Genomic DNA, 15530 nt, shown 5'->3' with positions numbered 1-15530 from the left:
CTGTTAAATCCATCTTTCTTCCCTACAGCCCACAGTCTAGAATACTGAGTACTTAGTACACACTACTAGGCCCTTAAAATAACTGCTGGTTCAAATGCCAACAGCTTATTTTCCTATAAAGAGACAACCAACACTTCAGCCTCATTAAGATACACAAATGCTAGACCGCAAAAATACTAAGCCTAGGAATATGAGGATTCTAAGCAATACATTGCACCTAAGTGAAAAGCACTGTAACATTAAAGTACTCCAATACCTGTCAAAAAGATAACTAATGAAAAACAAAATAAAAATCCTGGTTTAGACAAGATTCAAATTTCGTCTTCTTCAATATTTCTGTTCTTTCATGTATAATGAATGGTCATATCAGTGACAGAAAAGAAAATACATCATAACCAAATAAGATTAGTCAAATGTCACACTGGCCACTGGCATCAGATGAAATTCTAATGAAAAAGGATACCTGTTCTAATTCATAATGATATATCTTAATAGGATGATAGCACTATTATCACAAGACTGCCACACAATTATTATGCTGCACAGTTTAAGTGGCCATGACTTTGTACAGGAACACTTAACCTTTGGTATTCAGTAAAGAGAAGTACTAATTTCAACGAATACACTTTCAAATTCAAGTTTGTTTTCTTCAGCTATAGGTAACTGCACCACCTCTAGCATCTCTTCAGCCAACAGAATCTCTTAAGCCCTAAATTAAATGATGGCTTCTAAAATTGTACATTTGTACAGAGTGGCCATGGTTATATAAACACAGATGTGGCTGTTGTAGGAACAGTCACTTATGATACAGAACCACCACCAGGTTGATGACAATGATTTTTTAAAAAAATCAAATGAGATTAGCAGAGTACTTAGGAAGTAAGAGAAGAGCCTAAAGTAACAAGTGTAGTATTTTAATAGAAAACTGAACATAGGTTCATATGCAGAATAACATTCAGGCCAGGGAAAAGCTGAAGATAGAAGTCTGATGATTAAATGCACCATGTGTCAAGCCCTAAGGGGAAAGCTAAAATTAAAAGGGGCTCATTCTTTATTAATTCCTTCTCCATAAATCAAGTTATGTTTTTAGTAACCATGGAACAAAAACAATGTACGAAGAAGGTCATCAAATAAAAGAATTATACTAAGTCCTTCTAATAAGTACTGTCATTTAATTCAACTATTATTTACGAAGAACCTATTATATTTCAGGAATTCAGGCAGTAAATCATTTAAGAAAAATAATCGAAAGAAGTAAAAAAGAAAGAAAGAAATAGGAAAGGAAGCAAAGTAAAACTTGGGCAAAGTTAGTAGCTGTTTATGTATCTTTAGAAGAGCCTAAGGAAGACTGATCTAAAATGCTTGTCAAAAAGTACTTGGAAGCAATTCTATAATAGAAAAATGCTACCAAAATTAGGCTTGGAAAAGCACTCAAGATAACCCTAGATGATGGTAAAACACAACAATCCTTTGTAAGCTAAAGAATACATTTGAACATGCCAGGAGAGAAATTAAAAAAAATTAGTAGCACAAATGAGGCAAAAGCTTATTAATGAATGACAATGTTTACACAGTAAAGTCAAGTAAGTAGCAACATGGCTGGAGACATGTAGCCTCCTCATACAGATTCAACCTGAAGGATCACACAAAATTAAAAGTGGTTACTCTAGCCCGATCAAAGTATCTTTTTGGGTTAGAAAATCCTAACTTCAGTTTTAATGAATGCGGAAGCACTGAAAGCACTGAAAAAGATAAAGGACAGAACACAGAACACCAGAAAAGGAAAACATATGATCAAGAAAATTTTATTATGGAGTTTTTTAATATGCCCCTTGGTAGGTTATAAACAGCAGGAAGTTAATAGAACTGATACAACTGGCTACAGAAACATAAAAGAAAAATTATTTTAGCAATCTATTTTAACCTACAAAAAAGAGAACAGCACAAGAGAATTTTTTTCCTCATCAAAAAATGAGAAAATTATGATGCAAATAAGGTCATTTTAAGATATCTTTTAATAATGGTAGGTAATTTACAGAAGTAAAAAAGGACTAAATCGTGGACAAATACAAAAATATTTAATTTCTTAAAAAAAAGAGAAGCCAGTGAGGTCAGGACATGCAGAGTGAGTGGATGAACACTAATATTATTCATGAGTCTTACACTGGCAAACTTGGAAATGAAGAACAGCAGGGTAGGTCTGCCATTCCAGAGAATGTCCGATCACCGGGCAGTTATGAAATGAATTTTCCTTAGAAACTGTCTTTATATGTATTAGGTAAGAAGATTAACTATACCACATAAATTTAGTATGTGAAAGTTTAATAAACTTGAAATAAAATTGGCATTTACTATTTATTTTCCAGAATACATTTAACTTTATTTTTGGACTTTATTCAATTTTGACCTAATTAAGGGGAAATCTTAAAGCACTTTTGTTATGTTTACTAATAATGATCAAATAGGTGTATCTTTTTGACATGTTTTTAATTATAATTTAAATATTTTATTCTTTCTTTTTCAGGTGTACTGTAAAAGTTTCTTTAGAGCAAAGATTGTTATTTATGTTCCTCCACAGCAATTAACATAGTATTTTGCATATAATTAACTTTAAATATATTTTTCACTGGTATATCGGATAAAATATCCAGTAAAATTAGGTAAGTTAGAAAAAAATTGGCCACAGTTAAATAGATTATATAATCTTTTAACTGAAGACAGCATCTTTTACATCAGATAAATCCATTTTTAAAGTTATGGGCAAAACTCTATTTTCTAAATAATATATTTTATGAACCAACTTATACAAAGTATTATCATTCTCCCACATAATATAAAAATGACTAAGGATATGTTTACACTTTTTTTCCAACTGAAGTATAGTTGACACATATTACATTATTTCCAGGTACACAACATAGTGATTTAAAATCTCTTTATACTCTCTCCCCACAACTAGAATTACCATCTGTCACCATATGACATTATTACTTCCCTATGCCATTTCATTCTGTAACTAGAAGCCTATACCTCCTACTCTCCTTAACCCATTTTGCCCATCTCCCACCCCCCTCTCTTCCGGCAACCACCAGTTTGTTGTCTGTATTTATGGGTCTGTTTTTTCCTCTTTTTAGCTTGTCTGTTCATTTGCTTTGTTTCTGAGATTCCACATATAAGTGAAATCACATGGAATTTGGCTTTCTCTAACTTTATTTCATGTAGCATATCTTCTAGGTCCATCCAAGGTTTTGCAAATGGAAAGATCTCATCCTTTTTTTATTGCCAAATAATAATATTCCATTGTGTGTGTGTGTGTGTGTGTGTGTGCGTGTGTATATATATATCACATCTTCATCCATTCATCTACCTATGAATACTTAAGTTTCAATGTCTTGGCTATTATAAATAATGCTGCAATACATAGAGGGGTCCATATATCTTTTAGAATTAGTGTTTTCATTTTCTTTGGGTAAATAAAGAAAATGTAGTAGTGTAACTACTGGATTCTATAGTATCTCTATTTTTAATTTTTTTCAGGAACCTCCATACTGTTTTCCACAGTGGCTGCATTAATTTACAACTCCACTTAACAGTGCACAAGGGTTCCTCTTCCCCCAATTCCGTGACAACACTTGTTATTTCTTGAGTTTTGATTCTAGTCATTATGATAGGTCTGAGGTGATATCTCATTGTGGTTTTGATTTGCATTTACCTAATAACTAGTGACGCTGAGTGTCTTTCCATGTGTCTGTTTGGCCATCTGCTGTCTCTGAAAAATGTGCTCATTTTTTAACCAGACTGGGTTTTTTTTGGTGTTTAGTTATATACGTTTTTTAGATATTTTAGATATTAACCCCTTACTGGATATGTTATTTGCAAATATCTTCTATTTGATAGGTTACCTTTTTGTTTTGTTGATGACTTCCTTCTCTGTGCAAAAGCTTTATATTTCAGTGTAGACTCAGTAATTTACTTTTGCTTTTGTTTCCCTTGCCTCAGGAGACCTATCTAGAAAAATGTTGCTAAGGCAACAAGAGATTACTACCTATGTTTTCTTCTAGAAGCAAAACTCTTACTATTTAATTATTACATCATGGTGAGGTTTTTAACTTTGGCATCTTCGCAAAACTTGCAGATCTTTTTTACTAACAATTCTAGAAATCAAGCTCTGTTCTCCAGGTTTCATATTTTATGATTATCTAATTTTAAAAAATCACTTTACTGTAATAATGAAATTTGAGATATAATAGTCTCAATTCATTTACAAAATTATAAAATGAATGCACTTGGCCCTTAAAACAATAAGAAATCACTGATGATATGGGAATTTTAAGCAACAAGGTCTTTAAAGGGGTAAATGTTTTGAGGTGCCTGGGTAGCTCAGTTGGTTAAGTGTCTGTTGGTTTCAGCTCAGGTCATGATCTCAAGGTCATGAGATCGAGTCCGCCCATGGGCTGCACAGCATGGAGTCAGCTTAAGAGTCTCTCCTCTCTCCCTTCCTGCCCCCTCCTCTGCATACATGTGTGGGGACTCTAAAATAAATAAAATCTTTAAAAACAAACAAAAAAGGGGTAAATGTTTCTTCCGGGTCCCAAAAGATTTACAGTTGTCATCTTGGTACCAAGTGCCTACTAAATGACATGCCAGACATTTTGGGTTCATCAGGTTTCTTTTTTTTTTTTTTTTTTAATTTTTATTTATTTATGATAGCCATACAGAGAGAGAGAGAGATAGAGAGAGAGAGAGGCAGAGACACAGGCAGAGGGAGAAGCAGGCTCCATGCACCGGGAGCCTGATGTGGGATTCGATCCCGGGTCTCCAGGATCATGCCCTGGGCCAAAGGCAGGCGCCAAACCTCTGCGCCACCCAGGGATCCCTTCATCAGGTTTCTAGTGGCAACAAGTATTTGTAACAGTTGGAAATCTTGCTCACAGTGGCAAAGTTTTAGGACTGATGAAATTAGGCAACTGAAATAGATATGGATACTTCATACCCATTAGGATGGCTATTATCACTCTTACACACATGCACACATAAAAAGAAAATAACAAGTGTTGATGAGGATGTGGGGAAATTGGAGCCTTTATGCATTGCTGGTAGAACCGTAAAAGGACATAGCTGCTATGGAAAGTGGCATGGCATTTCCCTTAAAAATTAAATGTAGCGGAATGCCTGGGTGGCTCAGCTATTGGTGTCTGCTTTTGGCTCAGGGCATGATCCTGGGATCCAGGATCGGGTCCTGCATTGGGCTCCCTGTGGGGAGCCTGCTTCTCCCTCTTCTTGTGTCTCTACCTCTCTCTCTCTCTCATGAATAAAGAAATAAATCTTAAAAAAAAATTAAATGTTGAATTACGACATGATGCAGCAAGTCTCCTTCTTGTTATATGTCTTGAAGACCTAGAAGTAGAAGCTCTACAGATATTGCACATCCATGTTCATAGCAGCATTATTCACAACAATTAAAAGGTGGAAGTAATCCAACTGTCCAATGACAGATAAATGAACAAACAAAATGTGGGTACAGACACACAGACACCTCATTCAGCCTTAAGGAAATTTTGACACATGCTACAACATGGATGAATCTTTTAAAGATTTTATTTATTTATTCATGAGAGAGAGAGAGAGAGAGAGAGAGAGAGAGAGACAGGGAGAGACAGGCAGAGGGAGAAGCAGGCTCCATGCAGGGAGCCTGACATGGGACTCGATCCCGGGTCTCCAGGATCAGGCCCTGGGCTGAAGGTGGCACTAAACCGCTGAGCCACCCGGGCTGCCCAACATGGATGAATCTTAAAAGATGTTGTGACATTATACTAAATGAAGGCAGCCAGTCACAGAAGGACAAATATTGTATGAGTCCACTTACATTAAGGTACATCAAAGAGACAGAAAATAGAATAGTGGTTGCCAGGCACTGGAAAGAAGGAAGAATAGGAATTACTGTTTGATGGGTAAGGAGCTGCACTGTGGGAAGATGAAAATGTTCTGGAGATGGATAGTGGTGATGGTTGCACAACAATATGAGTGAACTTAATGCCACTGGACTATACACTTAAAAATGGTTATGATGGTAAATTTATGTTACGTATATTTTATCACAATAAGAAAATATCTATGGAACATGTATATGTTGATTAATAAAAGAGATCACGAGTGTGAGCTCAGTATTCGTGGAAAAAGATTTGATGACGTAGGGTAGAGGCAACATGGACTAGTGGTTTAGGTTTAAATTCCTGAACCAGGCTGACTCAATTAAACCCCACCTCTGCCATTATTTAGCTGGGTGGTAAGACCAATTTCAATTTCGTTGTACCTTAAATCCCCTCATTTGTAAACTAAGGATTTTAAGTTAATAATTTGAAGTGTTTAGAATGGCTTGTGCTTAAAAACTTGTAGATAAATGTTAGTTTTTATTATCATCAGAGGTAAACTTTTAAAGGTTGACTTTATAAATTGTAGGATCTGACAAATATGTCGTTCATCCCTCTTCTGCCAGAACTATCTAACTATCCCTAAAACCCTCTGTCCTAAGAAACTCCTGATGATTTGGGGGTGGGGGCAGTTCTAGGGAACAGAGCAAAGATAACTTATTCAGGTTACGAGGACAGTTCCAGAAACACAGAGCACAGAAAAAATGAACTGTAATTCTAAAGACTACGCATCTGGGTTTGTTATTTTTCTAGACAATATTAATAAATAAGTCACTTTAAACTTTTGATTCTGTGGTATTTCTACAACAAATTTCATTGTCATTCTAGCCTATATATGTGTAATTCTGAAAAAATCTTTAATCCGAAAATCACTGACTGTTTTCCTCAGACATTTTATTTTTCTTGCTCTTGTGGACAGTTAATTCTCAATCCTTACACTTTCTGGTCCTCCCTAGTACTTGATGCATCCTTCTTTCTTTTGTGACAGTCCATGTACTGACTTTTTCCAGCTTTTCAACTGCTTCTTCCCTCTCTCCCATGTCAGTTCTACCTTTGACTACAAAACACAGGGATCACCCATTGTGTTAACCAGTTTTCGGCACTTCTTCCTCCTTTGGCCCTAATTAGGGAACACACACAATCTCATGGTTTCATCTATCACTTCTTCTTTTATGACTTTACTCTTCCTCTTCTGAGCTAATTCCATAATTCCAGGAGTAGTATGACCATTTCTATGACTTCAGCTCTTTATCTGCCATCTCTCAAAACTGTGGCATGTGCTAATGATCATTCCCATGAAATGTTGGAGGCAGTTGCCCACTCTCTTCCTGAAGAATCTATCATGGTTCCTACACTAAAATGAAATCAGTCTTAGTCTCTTCCAGAAGCCAGATAATCACATTAACCCAAAAAAGCTCTTCTCTGATTTCCACAGCACTATTACATATAGTTAGCCTCTCGCCATCGTCAATGGTCACCACTTGTTGGCAATCCAATATATTTTGCTGCATGGCTGAAAGTTTATATGTCCAAGTATTTTCTGCCCATCAAGACAGCAACTTTCTCAAAAAAGAAATTGTATGTAAATAGTCTCTTTAATGTTCTACAAATATTACAGGGCATAGATTTAAGAATTTATATAATCCCTTAAACCAACCAGAGGCTAAAGAAGTAGGTTAAGGCAGAGAGAAAGAAAAGAGAATGAAAAGTCCAAAGGAAAGGCAGAAAAGTACAATCCAGGAGTAAATATGGAGGCAACTTGGAATCCTGGCTAGCTATAAACATAGAAAAGACTACTTAATACCAATTTCTAAAAGTACTATTTATTTAATATTTACCAGGGTTAATTTCCCTTTTTCTTTACCTAATGGTAACACAGCCTTAATATTTATAACTTCAGGGAGGCTTTAAAATCCAAATTTTGGCCTGAGAAAACTGGATATTACCTAATGTTACAAAGTTAAAATTTCACCTGAGACTGATTTCATTGTTATTTTTTAAAATTATATATGCATAAATTATTTACATAATATATAAAACAGTTATATATATGAATGGAGATGTATACATATGGATGATTTCTAGTTTATGAAAATAAGTCACATTATTAAAACTGAACATTTTTATAGGAAAATGTAATTTTAAAAATTTGGGTGAAAAAATTAAATACTTCTCATAAAAAAGGAAAAGTTTTTAATTTTTCATTGTAATATATTTGAGTTGATACATCTATTTAACTTGTTTTGGGAAAAAACGGCTATAATCAATATAGCTTGCTAAATAGCAGAAACTTATAAAACAATGCTTAAACTGGTTCATTAAAATTGGACAAAATATTTGATCAAAAAAACCCCAAAAATAATTAAGACTAAACAATGCTGACAAAGAAAATCAGAAGACGAGAAATACCAGATTAGATCTTGCAGTGTAGTATATTTCTTCTGAACTGTCCAAAAAACCATCACTGTCGGGCTGTTTAGCAGAGACCAAAAAACCCAAGTTATTTACACTTAGACTAAAAGCCACAAATTCACAAAGGGAAACTGTCACAAGTGAGGTAAGTCCTGCTAACATAATTTTATTAAGGCAAGTGCCAAGTCAAATTATATTAACTTCTAAAATAGTAATAATGCAACAACTCTGCTCTGTGATGCAGTTATTAAATTAGTACTGAATTTAAATACATGCAATGCCAACTTAAAAAGAAAAACAAAACACAAACTCAAACTGCCTTAACAAAATACTATTAGCATTTATAAATATCATGACTAGACTACTTTTTGTTTTTAATCTCCTCCATCCTCTACATAAATGTTGGGCTTAAGTATTTTAAATAATAATTTTAAGAAGTTTTGTTTAACCTTCCATGCTGGTATACTGAACTAGAATAACTCCATAATTTAAAAGCTAAAGATTCACTTTGTATCTTTAGTCAAGTGGGTTAAAATAGGCACTAAATTTAAGAGGAAAGTTCCCATTTCAATCCTTAGTACTTATTAACAGTTACTTTCTTCTCATTATTGAATAGGAAAGAAAAAATGAAACATATAATCTGGAGCTGTAAGAAACTAATTTTATTAGGATTAATTTTGTTTTTTTAAGTCTAATTCTTTGTTCTTCCACAGAATATTATCATCTTAAATATTTGAAAAACATGTTGCTTCTAAGACTGCATCTAAAAATATCATATATCTGGACAGGCATATTTAAAATCTTAACAAAAAAGAATCATGAAAAGAATATTGTGAATGACATACTTGATCTACTATGTATGCCTAGTCTCTCCTGAGTTTTAGTCCAAACAGATTTGACTCTACCCTGATGTTTAGAAAACTGGCTTACACTCTTAAAAGGCTGCCCATAAATTCAGTGAGATGCCCTTTTACTAGTCCAACATTCTAATTTAAAATGGTGGCATTTGTCCCAATAAATGCATACACAAAAAGCCCCTCAAAAGTTGAGAAACAAAAATCGGGGTGGGGGGAAGGCCAGCATTAAAAACATTTAATTGGAGAATGGTAAAACTAGTAAGTTTCTCCTAATTTTGAGAATATCCAATCTCAGCAACACAGATTTATTTTTTCTAAATTTTAGAATTACTTACCTTTTTATTTCCCCAAATGCTTTTAAAAATATCAGTAACTAGATTTTTTTAGTCAGTATCAATATCTCAAAGACTAATTAAAATACTGATTTTCAGTGTTAACATTTCAAGACTACTACTTACAAGTTCATGATGTGGTTCTGTTTCCTTCCTTAAGGGTGGATCAAATTTTACTTGGCCAACTAAAAAAGAAAAGAAGTAAAGCCACAATCTGTTTCTCTGTTTCTATATTCTTAATTCTTAATGATGTAATAATTTTAAGCTACCCCATGGGAAAACATTTAATTTTATCATCTACCATAAAGTGATTATAACCCAAAGATTTAAATGAAGAATCTGTTGGCTGAAAAAAGCCCAATACAGTCCAGGTAGGATATCAAAGCTTAATCTGTTAATCCCAAGCCTCTTCCATAGTAAAATAAATAAATAAATAAATAAATAAATAAATAAATAAATAAATAAATAAAATAAATAAAATAAATAAAATTAAATTAAAATAAAATAAAATAAAATAAAATAAAATATAAAATAAATAAAATAAAATAAAATAAAATAAAATAAAATAAAATAAAATAAAATAAAATAAATCACTAACAAAATTACAGTCAGGATCTAACTTGTTACTTCACTGTGACCCAGCATTAATTAGAGGCAATCTTAATTTAGGATTTAGGTGGGTAGACAGCAACTGAGGCAAAGTACTTTTGGAAGCCAGCCTTCAAGATGGCCTCTAATGATGATTCCTGCTCTCCTGGTGTTTATAAATTTGTGTAACACCTTCCAACATCACTAGGGTTGGTCTATGTGACCAAGTGAATATGGCAGAGTGATGGTATATCACTTCCAAAATAAGGCTTTTGTCTTGGGCTTTCTCTAGTGGATTACTTTTTCTGGAGAAGTCACACTTTGAGCAGCCCTGAAGAGAGTCTACATGGTACATAACTGAAGCCTCAGTGAAGAGTTATGTAACCTCAGAAGCAAATCCTCCAGCCCAGCCAAGGTTTCAAATGACTGCTGCCCCAGCTGATGTATCTTCTTAAGAGACCTAAGCCAGATCCACCTAGCTAAGTTGTACTGGATTCCTGACCCTCAGAATATGTGAGATAAAAATGCTTATTGTTTTAAGCTGCTAAATTTTGGGATAATTTGTTATGTAACAATAAATAATATACCATTGTAGCTCAAGTATAAACTAGCTAGGGCGTACATAAATTAATTGTACTACTCTCACCTTTTCCTTGCTATTATACTGAATGTTTCACTACCTTTATCTTTAGTTTCTATATCTCATTATCATGATCTACTTTTATAACGTGGGTAAAGCATTTACGATCACTGAGATAAAAGCAGAGGTAAAACAATAAATGCAATAAAAAACATTAATAAATAAAACAATGCAATAAAAAATTAAAAAGAAGACAAACAATCACAAATATGTTACAGTTCAACTAGTGAAATAGCAATTCTCAGTCAAGATAGGGAAATTAGGGATCCTTGGGTGGCTCAGTGGTTTGGTGCCTGCCTTGGGCCAGCGTGATCCTGGAGTCCCAGGATTGAGTCCCTGCATGGAGCCTGCTTCTGCCTCTGCCTGTGTCTCTGCCTCTCTCTCTGTCTCATGACTAAATAAATAAAATCTTAAAAAAAAAAAAAAAAAGATAGGGAAATTAGTGAAATTTCAAAGTATAATCACTTTGATAATCGCTTTGATTTTAGCTTTGTATATAAGATTTATTATGAATGCTAATACAAATTAAAGGAGACCATGGGATTTAAATATTTAGCAATAGAAGGCATAAGTACAAAAGACTGGGAAATAGAGCTGTATAAAACCTCCAGTTAAGTATGTATATAGTTTATAGCTGTTCTGGACCAGGTATCAAATTCTGGCCCTTAAAGGTGAGCAGGTTCTTCAATAAGAGGTTCCTCATACTTGTCCATACATGATCACACACCTAGGACCATAAGGTAACTTTTAGTAAGGTATTAAAAATTTATATTTATATATACATATATATATAAAGTATATATTTATCTCACCTTCATAGAGGCCTAGTAAACAGCTCTCATCTACATTTATCATCAAATGATGTATTACAAATCATGTAATAAAGTTACATAAGGATAGTTTGTGCATCTATCTGCTTTGTGTTTTTGTCGCATGTGAACAGGCCAGTTTCCCCTACATGTTCACTGAATGCACGTGTGCAGGGATGTTGTCTTAGACTAACTTTCACGTCAAGGACAAGACTTTAACTGTAGCAGGTATCCAATATCCCTGTCCTCTGTGGGAATGCATTCCCAGAAAGGGAGGACTGCACAGCAGTCCCTCTGGAGATTCAGTATTCATACCTGTTCTCTTCAAATTCCCTAAAGTTATGACAAGCTTCTTCCACAGAATCATCCAGCTACTGTTCAAATAGTTATTGTTAATTATTTAGCTCAATAATTATTTAGCACACAAGGCTAGTTATTTAGTTCAATAGTTATTTAGCACACAAGGCTGTGTGCTAAAATTGTCCTTCATAACACCAGAAGCTCTCAACTTTCTGTAATTGTCTATTGGTCTTGATCTCTGTTTCCTTTTTCATCATCTTGAACACATGTCAAGCCACACACCACAAATTTCTATTTTAATATCCAGACGGAAACGCCTTTCTTAGCTTCTCCGAGACAGCACCAATGCAACATTACCACTTGCTGAGCCTACACTAGCAATTACAGGTCCAAACTACCTACTACGGCAGACAGGAAAAGCCCCAGAATTACTTCTTAAAGCAAGTTTTTGCTTATCATATTTAAGTGAAGGCAGAGAGGATTCCCTTGCAAATGAGTCCATTTTCACTCAAGTTGTTGCCTAAACACCATTAATTTAAATAAACAAAATCTTGGTTGCATGGAGAGACACCATGTAACTGGGAACACTATCAAGAGAAATATATACAATTATTAAAATAATTTTTCCAAAGCCTGTCTTTATAGTTAATAGCATTAGCTATTCTATCACATCTCACGTAAAATCATAAAATATTCTAAGAAAGCAGATATTAGAATATTGTGTAAGATTTAAAAGCCTCAAATATCAAACTCGCAAATTATTAAAAGTAGTGGTTGCTACCAAAAGGAAAACGGTCCATCATACTTCACCTGCTCTCACCAAAGGGAGGGCTTATCAGAATCTCAGAAAAACTGGGGTACAGGCATCTGTTTCAAATAGCATATACGGTATATGCAGTTAGAAGCTGAAAATCACTAATATAAATTTGTAAAGAATGACTGAGAAAGAACTGCACTTTGCAATAAAGAGCCTGATAATATAATTTTTTTAAAGAATTAGGTAACAAGATTAAAGTTCTTTAAATTAGATTTTCAATGGGACTGAACACAGTTTTCTAAATCAATGACAGAGCTATCTCTGATCGCCATTTGTATTATTAAAGAAATGACAGGCATCTTATAATTGCTTTTTGTATATGAAAAAAAGGAAATGTTTATATATTAAAGTCATTTTCAAAAAAATATGCTTGGAAGGAAATTAACAAATTTAAATCATCTGGCTTCAGATGGAACTTAAAAGGTCACACAATGAACTGTTGGCAAACAAAGTACCAAATTTCAGTCCTGGGCCTTTGTATAATGCATGATGCTTTCTTTCAAGAGTTTCCTCCTTTTAAGAGCATTTCCAAGTAGCACCAGCATAAAGTTTTTCTAAGAACTTAATATGTAGTGTATGGTCCAGCCAAAGCTTCCAAGAAAAGTTTGCAAAGAACCTGCAGTGTAAAATCCACACAAGTGTGGAGAAGTGGTTTCTGAAAAAGAGCAGTGTTTATGAAAGACCACTAGGCTGGAAGTTGAAAGAGATCCAAAGCTTGCTCTTTGGTGTATGAGTTTATCCCACAGGCAAATCTATGCATTTCTGCATTTCTTATGTGGGTTTTTTGCCCTATTAAATGGGGATAGTGGGCAGCCTGGGTGGCTCGGCGCTTTAGCGCTGCCTTCAGCCCAGGGCCTGATCCTGGAGACCCAGGATCGAGTCCCATGTCAGGCTCCCTGCATAGAGCCTGCTTCTCCCTCCACCTGTGTCTCTGCCTGTCTCTCCATTTCTCATGAGTAAATAAATAAAATCTTTAAAAAAATAAAATAAAAATAAATGGTGATAGTGTCTGCCACTACTTAGCTTTTCAAAGACACAGCTTCATCTTAAAGTATGAAATGACTATTATTATCATTAATAATAATAATTGGGATCTAGACAAAAATTGGGAACAGTTTATTTACAGTAGTTATCTTAAGTTACCACATTACCTAATTTCACTAAAGTCATTTTGGATACCAGATCCTTTAGGATAAATCTTTTACCCACAGAAAACTGTTATCAGAAGCCTCACTGCACTAAATTAGCATTCTAAAGTCAGAGAATTAATGCTTCCAAGATGAAAAAAGTTTAGGCACTACTGCTGCAGGTTCCTACTGGCAGAATCACTGATGAGCTGACAGTACCAGATTCCATGTGAATGGATGGTCTGTCTCAGCAGGCCCTAACTTGGCTGTCCATAAGAATTACCTGAAGGGCTTTTTTAAAAGACAGAGTCCTGGGCTGACCAAAGACCCAGTGAATCAAGATTTGTGGAAAAGTAGGGCCGGGAATCCATTTTAGCACTCAGAGGCTAAGCCATTTTGCAGATCTCTACACCTCTCCTTGCTACTCAAGGTGTGGCCATGGAACCATAAACATCTGCATAATGTGGGGGCCTGTGAGAATAACCTCAGGTTCTGCCTTAGATCCACTGAATCAGAAACTGCACTTTAACAAGCTCTCTAGATGAGTTATATACACCTACCAGTTTAAGAAGCACTGCTGCATTTACTTCTGTTCTGCCTGGTTGAGGAATTTTATTCCTCTTCCAAACAATAACAACATAAATACATCCCCTCTCTCACTACAGAAAATTCCCCAGGAATAAGGTAAATGAAATTCTTACTGCCTTAATTAAATTCTACCTTTAAAAAGATTTACTAAGAATGACTATTTGGAAGAAAATGAACAGAAATAATTATAATTAAATTACAACTTGAAATCTTATTTCTCATTGTTAAATTATGAAGTGTGCATAGTATATACTTACAGTTTATCTCCGATCGTGTTTTTTCTTCTCTTACATTTCTACTTGTTGAGTGAATTCTATGTGGTACAGCAACAAGAGGCTAGGAAAGAAAAAATCAATGACATGTGGCATTTGATAATCAAGTCACAGTGTAGTCCACAAAATTATCCAAATGTGAAAGAGACTCCATTTTATGCAAAAATAGGGCAAAATATAATGATTCTGTGAATATATTTTTCAAAAAGAGGCTACTACAAACTGGGAGCTTCAAAGATTATGGATATATTTTATCTTCAGCAGTTTCCCAATAAATGTTCTCTGAGTTGAATATAAGATATTTATGATTTGTGGTCTTTTTAGTTAACACATTTTTTTCCCCCTTTAATGTTTTTTCTTGTAGGAGTAGTGCTCTATTTTCTTTCCTTTCACTGTATTAAAATCTCTCTATGTGTACTGTCACACTCAGAAACATTCTGGGGCAGGGCAAGGCAGGTGGTGGGGTAGTGATGAGTTCTACTGCTACATCACGGACATTCCTCCAACCTTTTGGAGTACAGGGGGTCCTATCTATCTGTAATGCTTCTGCAGCTCCATCTCATATACTTCAAGGTCTCACCTTAAGAGGTGATGCCAGCATCTATTTCATGTACCAAATAGGTTTTTTTCTGTGTGTGAAATGCTTCCCTTGAAGTTATTACCTTTGAAGGAGATACATTCTTAGATGTATCTTCATAGGAAATGTAATTTATAAAGACTTGAGCTCAAATTACCAGATTTGAAAGGCAGATCAAGAACATGACCCAAGTTAACTATACTCAGTACAGGCACATCTCAGGAAATAAAGCCATATGAATTTAAAATACCCCAAATACTGAAATACTGACAGTAGTAAAA

General features: G+C 34.5%; 1 protein-coding gene across 5 annotated transcripts in view; it reads right to left on the bottom strand.

Annotated features, from left to right (window-relative positions):
- MAP4K3 (mitogen-activated protein kinase kinase kinase kinase 3) overlaps window positions 1-15530 on the bottom strand; it is a 185161-nt gene that overhangs the window by 46130 nt on the left and 123501 nt on the right. For 3 of the 5 annotated variants that reach the window (XR_005987929.1, XM_041756085.1, XM_041756087.1), the window contains exons 13-15: window positions 14658-14736; window positions 9658-9716; window positions 8340-8402 (exon numbers count right to left, since the gene is read on the bottom strand). Coding sequence is in view for 4 of the 5 variants with exons in the window: in XM_041756085.1 (XP_041612019.1) it covers window positions 8340-8402; window positions 9658-9716; window positions 14658-14736 (201 nt within the window). In the remaining variant the exon portion in view is untranslated. The remainder of the gene's footprint in view (window positions 1-8339; window positions 8403-9657; window positions 9717-14657; window positions 14737-15530) is intronic. The other 2 variants (XM_041756088.1, XM_041756089.1) reach the window with 1 other exon arrangement.

Source organism: Vulpes lagopus, chromosome 5 (genome assembly GCF_018345385.1).
Source record: "Vulpes lagopus strain Blue_001 chromosome 5, ASM1834538v1, whole genome shotgun sequence".
NCBI classification, from domain to species: Eukaryota; Metazoa; Chordata; class Mammalia; order Carnivora; family Canidae; genus Vulpes; species Vulpes lagopus.
The sequence above is the reverse complement of the archived record's forward strand: the minus strand, read 5'-3'. Positions and strand labels throughout refer to the sequence as shown.